This window comes from Mirounga angustirostris, unplaced genomic scaffold, assembly GCF_029215605.1.
Source record: "Mirounga angustirostris isolate CCGP_5_RB_7025 unplaced genomic scaffold, mMirAng1.0.hap1 SCAF_16, whole genome shotgun sequence".
NCBI lineage: Eukaryota > Metazoa > Chordata > Mammalia > Carnivora > Phocidae > Mirounga > Mirounga angustirostris.
This window is the reverse complement of record NW_026991724.1, coordinates 47,199,423-47,210,475: the sequence shown is the minus strand read 5'-3', so window position 1 is coordinate 47,210,475 and position 11,053 is coordinate 47,199,423. Positions and strand designations below refer to the sequence as shown.

Here is an 11,053-nt window from a genome sequence, read left to right as displayed (position 1 = left end):
GGTCCGGCGGGCCAGAGCGGCCGCGGGCTGGTGGACCCGGCTTCCGGTGGCGAAGGCGGTACTTCCGGGGAGGGCAGCCGGGGCGAGGGAGGAGGGTCTGACAGTTGGCGCTGCCGGGAGGGAGGGCGGGCAGCGCGTGTGGGCGCGGGCGCGGAGGGTCAGGTGAGGCGCGGGCCAGGGGGTGGTGGGACCGGGCAGGATGCGGAGGGGATGGATGGCGTCCTGGTTCTGGAATCAGTCTCGGCGTCGCTCTGCGGCCCGGACAAGCGACTTCTTTCTCTGAACCTCAGTTTCCTCCTCTGTAGAATGGGGGCCAGAATCTGACTGTAGCATCCTCCTTATGGCTTAGAGTGAGAGGTCTGCTCGTGCATGTCGGAGACCCTAGTTCAGCGCCTAGCACACTGCACACTTCGTTACTATACTGTTATTGTTAGTACTGTACCGATGATAATGTTTGCGCTTGGCATGGAAGGTCTGGGTGTGGGAGCGTGCAATTGGAGGCCCGCCGATTTCGGTTCAAGTCCCAGCCCAGCTTTTGGCAGTAGGCCTATGCCTGAACCTCTCTGGACCTCATTTTCCGAATCTATACAATGAGGGTTAGTAGTGCTATACCATAGGGTCGTTGTGAGGATGCTGATGAAATGTGCGTGTAAATCCCTTAGCACAAGGGCTTCGCACAGTATTGAGTAGGAGCTCAGTGTATTGGGACTATGATAATAATGATTCTGAGAGTTATTGCTGTAGCTGGGACTTTCAGGGAAGTAGAGGGTAGGAGGAAGCTCAGAGACAGCAATAGGAAAAACTCGGAATCTGGAATTGGGCAAATCGACATCCTGCCACTTCCTATTTGACCAATTTTGCCAGATCTCATAGATGTAGATTTTCCTTTTTAAAACCACTGATGCATTTTTCCTCCAGTCAATTAATTTGAGCAGGAAATTTCGTATTGGCGTACTTATGGAAAACTAGCATTGCTGGCCACGAAAAGAAGGAAAACGTAACCTGAAATACAACAGAAGCCGAATAGTCTATTTAAATTGTAGACGGAAGCTGAAAGAGATTTGAAAAGGGAATATCACGGTCCCACGGGCACTGTCAAGTTATACTCTGTTCTTTGCTCACACTTTGCACGTGGCTGACGTTAGGTCAGTGACTGTCCTACCCTTTCTCTACCTCACCGAAGTTTGATTTATTTAATGCATATGTACATAGCACTTATCACCTGCCCAGCATTGTTTTAAGGACTTGGTGTTTATGAACTCACTTCATCCCTCTAACCATTTTAAGAATAGATACCCCTATCATTCTTGTTTTCTATTTGAGGGAAGTGAGATCCAGAAAGGTTAAGGTTAACCCCTGGCCCCCAGGGGCGGGGTTTGGAAGTGGTAAAGTCAGGATGTAGATCCAAGCCTTTCAAGGGCTTAGCAAGGGAGTCTGATACATGGTAATTACTTGAGTTTTAGGAACCGTCATTTGCTATTATTATTAACATTCCAATTTTCACTGTTTAGAAAGTTAGCGCTGGAGATGGGCTTTTAATGGAGGAGAGAGGCAATTGAGTCCAGCAGGGGGACTTCTGCAGATGTAGGGAGAGGATACCAGTTCCCAAAGGCTTCTGGTAAGCATTAACTGACACCTCGCAAAGACTGACCACAGCGCCTGGCTTGTAGTAATCCCTCAGCCAGTGTTAATCATAGGCATTGGGCTGACTTGGATTCAAATCCTGGCCCTATAGTTCCTTGCTGTGTGACCTTGGACCTGCCGCTCTCATTTGTAACATGGGGATCATTTTAACTTTTTTTCCCCAGGTGGTTGTGAGGAGACACCGAGCTGTGTATACTCAGTGCCTGGCACGTAAACTTTGGACAAGAGTTACCGAATGGGCAGTGGATCAGGGAGAACTTGTTTTCGAATCCCAGTGAAGTCACTTGGTAGATGTGGCATTTGACAAATGACTGTACCTCGATGAGTCGGTTTTTTTTCATCGATCAAAATGGGGCTAATAATAGTCCTCCCTCATGAGGAGGTTGTGAGGTGTCAGCATGATGCCTGGCTCTGGTCCTGGGGCATAATCAGTGCTTGGTATGTGACATGTTGTCTTTCTGTCTGATATATTGAAGCCTCACCATGCCCTGCTCTTGGAGAGACGCTGGTGGCGTTGGCTTTGTCCAGTGGCAAAATCCAGAAGGCAAACTTAGGAGTCAAGTACGGGGGCAGAGTGATGTCTATGGTCCTGTTCATCAATAAGAGATGCAACAGCAGCATCAGAGAAGGTCAGGATGAACCCCAGTTGGAGGCAGAGGGGAGAGTCTCTGGAGGAGAGTCTCTGGGGACTTTGGGAAAGCTTCACAAAGTGGGTGACGGCCAAACAGAGTGAAGGAGAGCTTGCCAGGAGGACAGGATAAGAAAGCATTTCAGGCACATGTGAGCGTGGGAAAACCGGGAGGCAGGCAAAGCCCTAGTCGGAGGAAAGGCTAAGACAGGAGGCCTGGGAGGTAAGAATAGCCAATGCTTCCAGACTCTTAGGGTGCATGGGCGCTGCCTCAGGTGCTCTGAGCATAGAAGCTCATCTGGTGTTCTAGCCGTCCTCCAAGAGAAGTAACATCTATACCGTCCTTATTTCCAGATGGGGACACCAGGCCTGACTGGTGAAGTAACTTGCTGAGACCACGCAGCTAGGAAGTGTTAGAGCCAGATTTGAACCCCGTGGTCTGGTTCCAGAGTCCTTACTCTCATACCGTCTCTGTTGTACCAACAGAATGGGGGCAGGGAGGGGCATTTAGTGTGATGGTGAGCAGAAAGGGTCTTCTGCACCCCGTGGAGCAAGCAGAGGAAGGGTAAGGGAGAAGGATCAGAATTGGGGGCCAGGGGGTGCTTGGGTGGCTCTGTTGGTTAAGCGTCTGCTTTTGGCTCAGGTCATGATCTCAGGGTCCTGGGGCTCCTTGCTCAGTGGGGAGTCTGCTTGTCCCTCTGCCCCTCCCCCCACTCTCATGCTCTCTCTCAAATAAATAAAATCTTAAAAAAAAAAAAAAAATTGGGCCGGTGTGGGTAGAAGGGAGTATAGTGAAGGAAGAGGGCAGAGGGCTTGGAGCAGAGGGTAGGGCCAGAGAAGGATAGGAGGGCTGAGTGGGACAAGTGGTCCTGGAGGCAGATCACAGTGAATTATCAGGCAAGGAAGTTTTTCCCTTTAGTTTCCTTTTTTTTTTTTTTTTTTTTTAGATTTTATTTATTTATTTGACAGAGAGCATAAGCAGGGGGAGCTGCAGCGGAGGGAGAGGGAGAAGCAGGCTCCCCGCTGAGCAGGGAGCCCAACTCGGGGCTCGATCCCAGGACCCTGGGACCGTGACCTGAGCCGAAGACAGAACCGACTGCGCCACCTAGGCGCCCAGTAATGTTCAGGGGAAAGTCCCCGTGGTGCTAATATGTCCTTAACAGCTTTCTGGCACCTGCTCGTCTTACCTAAGCGGACGTTGGTTTTCCATTTCTTGTCCGAGGCTCTCCTGATGTGGTGGCCCACCTCTCTGCCCTCAGCTCCACCCACTTGCCTCCCCCTGTCCCCTCGCCTCCACTTCCCGCAGTCATCCTGGCTCCGTGCCGTCTCGCACCCATGCCAGATGGGCTCTTGGCTCTGGACACTGGACTTGCTATACCTTCTCCTGGAATACTCTTCCTCTGTAAAACCACAGGGCTCACTCCTCCACCTCCTTCGGGTCTCTGTCGCTTTAGAGGGGTCTCCCCTGTTCGCCCTATTTCGAATCACAACCCCTCCCTCCCTTGCCAGGCCCTCTCTGTGTTCTGCGTGACACCGAGGGCTTTCTGACTCACCGTATTGTGATCCGTTTTGCTTGTTTACTCTCTCGTCCCCCTTCCCCTGTTCCACCTAGATGCCACGCTCTGTATTTTTGTTCACCTCAGGATCTTTAGCTCCTAGAATAGTGCCTCGCATGTCGTAGGCTGTCGGTAAATAATTTGTGAATGGATGACTAATGGGTATTTATGGTTAAAGTCTTGAGCGGGGGAGGGGCGGGGGGGTCCTTTTTTTTCTCTCCCTCTCTTATCCCAGCCAGAAACTTCTGAGGTGTGTGGGGATGGAGCTGTGGACATTTGCCGTCCCTGGGCCTTGTCCCAGGCAACCATGAGAGTTGTGGCAGCTCTGTCCCAGGCTGACTTCCTGCCAGGTGTTCAGGCTATTCCTGGGCTGTGAGCCCCCAGCCTGGGCAGTCTTCTCTGGCCGGCAGGCAGGCCCAACAGGCAGCAAAGGAGGGACAAACACTCACAGCCCGGCAGCGACTCATGGGCCCTCTGCCCTTGTTCTCTCTTCCAGGCTCCCGGGAGCAGCACCAGGGCCGGAGAGACAATGGTCTCAGTGACTATGGGTGAGTCTGTGGCCTTCTTCCTGGAGCTCCCCCTCCCCACTGCCCTTTCTGAGGTATGACCTTGGACGAGGTGGGGGAGGGAGGGCCAGGTCACTGGCAGGAACAGCTGTTGCCTGAGGACCTCGGAGGCGGCGGGGCGGCGGCCTGCCCAGGGCCTGCCCGGGGCCTAGCCGCTCTGTATCTTGGCCTCCCGATGGCATAGTCTAGCATTTAAGAACTTGGTGATGTGGAGCCCAGCAGAGCCTCGGTTTTCTCACCTGTAAAATGGAGAAACTAGCAGTCCCCATGTCCTGGGATGCTGTAAGGGTTAAGGAGGTTATCACATGTCAGACCTTGGGCAGGGTTCCCAACAAATGTTAGCCGTTAGGATTCTCATAAGCCTCATCACTATATTCTCTTTAGGCTCTGCACGGTGGGATTGCCAAAGCACAGAGGTTAGCGGGTAGCTTGTACGTCTTTTGAGATTTGTGCGTATAGAGAAGTACATAGGACATCCTTGTGTGGTCATGAGAGCAATTAGAAGGCAAACGCTGGACTACATCCTTAATGATTCCATTTCTATAAAGCACAGAAACAGGCAAAACCAATCCATGCTGTTGGAAGGTACTGGCTGCCCTCGAGAAACAGAGAGACGTCACTACATAGGGAATGTGGTGGGGGCGGGGGGGGGCGCTTCTGGGATGTTGGGAATGGTCTATCTCTTGCTCTGGGTGTGGCTTCTTTTGCTCCGCCTAACGGCTGGAAGTCCTCTCTGGCTGCGTGTAGCTGCAGTTCTTTCCTTTGAGCGGCTGTGTAGTATTTCCTGCGTGAGTGACCACCCTTGATTTCTCTGCTTCTGGCTGTGGATCCTGCATTGCTTCTGGGCTGGGGCTGTTAACAGACCAGCTGCTGTGAATATTCCAGTGTGCATCTCCTGCTGTGTACGGCAAGCCGTACCTCACTGAGTCCACGACGCACGTTGTGTGTCCCCTCTTACTCTTTCTGGAACGGGGGTGCTCCTGACCATTTACTTGGCAACATATTTTTCTCTTTAGTGAAATGATGGCAAGAACCCGATGTGGGGACGTTTGCAGTTCCTCGACTTTGTTTCAGGCTGCTAGCCACCCCCAAACGATGTGGCCCCTTTTCCCTCCTTAATAACAATGTAACTGAGATACGGTTCACATTTTACACGATTCCCCTATTTAAAAAGTGTACAGTTCAGTGGTTTTTATATTCTGTGTTCAGAGTTCTGCAACCATCAGCACAGTCAGTTTCAAAACCTTTTCATCACTCCCCTGAAAGCCCCCATACCCATTAACTAATAGTCACTCTATTTTCTTTTTTTTTTTTTAAATTTTTTTTTTTAAAGGTTTTATTTATTTGACAGACAAAAGACAGCCAGAGAGGGAACACAAGCAGGGGGAGTGGGAGAGGGAGAAGCAGGCTGCCCGCGGAGCAGGGAGCCCGATGCGGGGCTCGATCCCAGGACCCTGGGATCATGACCTGAGCCAAAGGCAGACGCTTAACGACTGAGCCACCCAGGCACCCCAATAGTCACTCTCTTTTCCCTGCCAGCCCCTGGCAACCACTAATCTGCTTTCTGTCTCTGTAGATCTCTATAGATGTTTACCTATTCTGGACATTTCGTATAAATGGAATCATTATGTGTTTTTTTTTAATGGACAAGGTTGCCTGCTTTTGGCTAATAGAACCCAGGGCCCCATGCCTGGGCAGGTGGATAGTGTAAGGCAGAAAAAGGCCCCCTGTCCTCTGGGCTGGTGGCAGAAGTCCTGAGGGCACGAGCTCCTCACCTCCCCTCAAATCTTGGGGAGATAGGCCTGTGGCCAGGTGGGCAGAGGGGTGGCCCCTGGGCCTGTGCCCGAGCCCTGAAGTCACCTAGACCAGAGTCTCTTTCCCCACTCTGAGCCTCAGTGGTCTTGTAAGCAAAATGGGCATAGCAGTAGCAAATTTCTTGTTTTGATTGTTGGGTGTAGTGCTATTAAAGAAGAAAGTTTCCCCGGTGAAACCACGGCACACCATTGATTGCCAGGTGGCTCTTAGTTTCAGAGATGTTAAAATGTGAAAAGAAAGTTCTTAGAATTAGTGATCTTATCTAACACCTGTTGGCCAGACCAGGGTCAGTTTGAAGGTCACACCCAAGAGGCTAAACAGAGAAGTTTAGAAAAAATAAGGCTTCATGGGTGGGTGTGTCCCTGCTCTTGGCCTTGGCAGTGGTAGTGGTGGCAGAATAAGAATAGCATAGCAGCAGCTGCTATGAGATGAGATTGTCCCCTGGGCCAGGTGTCACTTAAAGTCCTTTATGGGGACTCTCACCGAGTCTGCACAGTGATCCAAGGATGTAAGGATGTGGGCGTTATCACTGGAATGTGAGCTCAATGAGGGCAGGGACGTTGTCTTGTGTCCTGGAATCCCCGGTGCTTAGAACGGGACCTGGCCTGTGCCAGGTCCTCGGTAAATCCTCACTGAGTGTATTATCCCTAAATTTACAGAGGAGGAAACGGAGACCCCCAAGCTTTAACTTCCCATAGGCCCTTAGCCAGGAGGTGGCAGAGCCAGAATTTGAACCCAAGCACCAAAGCCTCTGCTTGCTGGTTCTGTGGTGAGGAGAGGGCTTGCTGACGCTCACAGGCCGGCTGTGTCCCTTCTTTCCGGTCACCTGTGGATCCTGTCACCCTCGGGAGCTGGGCCTGCCAATGGGGACCAGGGTGGAGAACCCAGAGTCCCGGCTCCCTGAACTCGGGCACTGGCCAAGCGTGGGGATGATCATGGTGGCTCGCAGCCAGGGCAGAGCTGTGGGCAGAAGGGCCGTACAGAAGCACATGGGCTTCGTGTTCTCAGTCTCCTCAGGCCTCCTTTGTGGCCTCAGTCTCCTGGTTGGCAGAGTGAGGGAGTCCTAATGCTGCCGAGCTCCTCGCAGGGGTGTGGGCGGGCTGAGTTCCACAGTCCGCGTGAAGCGCTTGGCCAGAGCCTGGCGTGTGGTGAGCATTTAATTTGTGGGAGCCGTCGTTTTGCGGCTACTCTTCTCTGGAGAGAATAATGGGAATAATGAGCCCTGTCCATCCCCTAGCCACTTCCGAATGGATCCAGTTCTTTAAGGAAGCCGGCATTCCTCCGGGGCCTGCTGTCAATTACGCCGTGATGTTTGTGGATAATAGGTAAGGGGGCTGAGGGGACAGAGCGGGAACTTGGAGAGAGGAGGGGAGAGGTGGGGGGAGAAGGGAGCTGGCCGGCCCATCCATCCTGACCCACTGGTGGCCTCACTGGTAACCCTCCCCTGCAGGATCCAGAAGAGCATGCTGCTGGATCTCAACAAAGAGATCATGAATGAGCTGGGCGTGACTGTGGTGGGCGACATCATTGCCATCCTCAAGCATGCCAAGGTGGTGCACCGCCAGGTGGGTGCACAGCCCAACCCCTTGGTCCCTGGGTTTACGGTGCGGTGGAGGGACAGCAGCAGAGCCAACAGGAGGCTTGGAAGCAAAAGCGGGCAGACCTGAGTTCCAAGGCTGGTTGTACCATTTGCTGTGTGACATTGGGCGTGTTGCCTAACCTCTCTGAGCCTTTCTTTCTCCATTGGTAGAATGCAGCTAGGCCGACGTATCTTGCAAGGTGGTTGTAAGTATTGAGTTCAATAAAGCCCCAGTACAGTGCAAATAGTGGGGCCTCAGTAAAGGCTCTCTATTATCATTACTAGTTCTCATCTTCCTCAGGATAATCATCATTAGCAGGACTCTTCTCTGTCCCCAGAACAGGAACCCCCGCTGTGGGACTCAGTCAGTGACTTGGCCAACAGCATGGTTATTCCATTCTTGGCCCCTCCACTTACACTGACCTTAGACGAGTGATCTTTACCTCCCTGAGTCTCTCTGAAACAGGCTTTTCACACTCCACTCCTGTATCGGGGACTGTGGCCACCTACCAGATAGTGTATATGGCACCAAGCGCCAGACCTGGAACGAAGAGCTTGTTGACTCTTGATAGCAGACACTTACCAAGGCTTTCCCATAGCCTGCCAGGACCTGTCTCCATCCTTTACGCATTTTAACTCGTTTATGGCTCACTGCACTCGACTGAGAAGGAAGCTTGCCTCAGAGCTGTGCTCTCAGACTCTCACTTTACCGAACACTGGCTGCTTCGCCCACCCAGGGACAGGCCTTCACCTGGCCATCATCCCATCCAGCCAGGACCCCACAGTGAGCGCTCTCTCAAGTTGGGGGCGTTCCCTGAGTTACCACAGAGCAGGTCACCGAGCCAAGCTATTTTTTTCCCCTTTAAACTTTTAAATTTGGGGCGCCTGGGTGGCTCAGTTGGTTAAGCGACTGCCTTCAGCTCAGGTCATGATCCTGGAGTCCCGGGATCGAGTCCCGCATCGGGCTCCCTGCTCGGCAGGGAGTCTGCTTCTCCCTCTGACCCTACCCCCTCTCATGTGCTCTCTCTCATTCTCTCTCAAATAAATAAATAAAATCTTTAAAAAAAAAAAACTTTTAAATTCGGGAACAACTTTAGGTTTACAGAAAAATTCCAACAACAGTACAGAAAGTGTCTTATCTCCCTCATCGAGCCTCCCCTCAGGCTAGCACCACACACAGCCATGGCGCGTTTGTCAAAACTAAGAAACGAACGGTAGCACGCTCCCACTAACTACACCACAGACTGCTTGGATTTTCTCAGTTCTTTCACCGATGTCTTCTTTCTCTTCCGCGAATACCACCTTGCAATTCACTTAAGTCTCCTTACGTCTCCTTGGCCTCTGTTAATTTGTGACAGCTCCGTAGTCTTGCCCGGTGCTTGATGACCTTGACGGTTTTGAGGAGTACTGGTCAGGTGTTTTGCAGAACGTTTCTCAGTTTGGGTCTTTCTGCTGCTTTCTCATGGTTGGGGGTGAAATGTTCTGCAATCTCTTCTCTAGCAGCTCGGGCTCTGATCCCTCCAGTGTTGCTCAGATTTCTGTTCCCGGACCTCGTGCCCTTGTCCCTCTGGTAACCCAGACACCTGTTTTTGTTGTTGTTGTTGTATTTTACAGGACATGTGCAAGGCTGCCACTGAGTCAGTGCCCTGCAACCCCAGCCCCATCCCAGGCGAGATCCGCCGCGGCGCCTCCAGCGGTGAGTCCCACCCACCGGGGGTCCCTTCCCTTTATTCATGGAGTTTAATTGTCAGGGGGACACATCTGGAGTCTGCAGGGGTGAAACAAAGCCATCTGAGGTTCTCTCAGCGGCCGATTTGCATTGGTGGCTGTTCTGTTCTATAAAGTTCTATAAAGCGAACACTGAATTAGCGAGTCCCGAGTCGCTGCTCGCGGAGGAAATACAAGGTTAGGTTCCTGTGAGCCTCTGGTTACAACATCTTTGTCAACTGCTCAGTGCAGACCCGACTTTATGTGTATTTCTGTTTAAAGACCTTTCATTTGTTATATGTTGTCGACGCATTAACATCAAGCTGGGGACCAGCAGCACTGTAACACGTGCCTGGACGAAGCTAATCTAACACATATGTTTTCTCCGTAAGGCACATCACTTGGGAGTACTAGAAAGCACCTTGTCACTATGCTTGGGGGCCATTTTAAACAGCAAAGTCACTAAGAAAAAGCACAAAAATGTAAAAACATGGCACGAAATAGACCGTGAGAAGCCTACTTGTTTACTTGTGTGAGAGCTGACCCAGGAAGGCAGAGCGTCACCTCGTTTGACTTCAGGGGGCGAGTGCATGTCAGGTGACTCAGGTCTTTCACCGTTCAGTGCCTGGCTGTGGATGACCACAAAAGGGCCACAAGTATTGGTTTTGGGGTTACAAATCAATGTTAGCGAAGAGGCAAATTTGCAAATAGGGAATCTGTGAATGGTGAGAACAGACTGTATTTATACATTTGTTTTTTTCAGCAGTGTGATACCTTTTTTAAGAAAAATAAACCTGGGGCGCCTGGGTGGCTCAGTTTGACAGAGAGAGACATAGCGAGAGAGGGAACACAAGCAGGGGGAGTGGGAGAGGGAGAAGCAGGCTTCCCGCCGAGCAGGGAGCCCGATGCGGGACTCGATCCCAGGACCCTGGGATCATGACTTGAGATGAAGGCAGTCGCTTAACCAACTGAGCCACCCAGGCGCCCCAAATTGGGAGTTCTTTCCTGGGACAGTCTGCCTGAACTTACATATGGGAAAGGGTGCAATCATGAAAGTACAGCTGACTCACTTTCCACAGGCCAACAGCCGTGTAGCCAGCAGCATCCAAATCCAGGAACAGAAACCTGACCAGCATCACTGCCCCCCTCTCCAGGGCACCCATTACCCTGATTCCTCACAGCACAGGATGTCTATTTTTGTTAGTCTTTTTTGCTAGTCTGTCAAGTGTATATAACTGAAGTCAGATAGCATGTATTTTTTTATACCCTTCTGAAGGTCTTTGTTTAAAACAAATTTAAAGAAGTAAAACTAACAAAAATACTAGTGGAGAAAATAGGCAATTGGGAGGAATAGGGGAAACAGGCAAAGAGGGAAAGGGAGGAGGGAAGAATGTTCCAGAACAGCATTTTTGGTACACTCACTTGTATACACTTTATAACGTACGCTTTTGAATATGCGTGTCTGTATCTGTGTGTGTCTGACGTCTGACTACAGCTTAAATTCATTAGGGCAAAGACAGAGTTGTTCTCTTCCACCTAAATGGTGCTTACCTGTCGT

The 11,053-nt window shown here is 51.3% G+C and overlaps 1 protein-coding gene across 9 annotated transcripts in view; it reads left to right on the top strand.

Moving 5' to 3' along the window:
- The first annotated feature begins 77 nt into the window (after nt 1-77).
- Nucleotides 78-11,053, top strand: part of CUNH19orf47 (chromosome unknown C19orf47 homolog) — a 33,543-nt gene continuing 22,567 nt past the window's right edge. For 2 of the 9 annotated variants that reach the window (XR_010408267.1, XM_064581580.1), the window contains exons 1-4: nt 4,073-4,376; nt 7,447-7,534; nt 7,660-7,774; nt 9,403-9,484. Coding sequence is in view for 8 of the 9 variants with exons in the window: in XM_064581580.1 (XP_064437650.1) it covers nt 4,358-4,376; nt 7,447-7,534; nt 7,660-7,774; nt 9,403-9,484 (304 nt within the window). In the remaining variant the exon portion in view is untranslated. Of the gene's footprint in view, nt 163-1,513; nt 1,619-1,651; nt 2,083-2,129; nt 2,274-4,072; nt 4,430-7,446; nt 7,535-7,659; nt 7,775-9,402; nt 9,485-11,053 lie in introns of those variants that run through there. The other 7 variants (XM_045891539.3, XM_045891538.3, XM_045891535.3 and 4 more) reach the window with 6 other exon arrangements.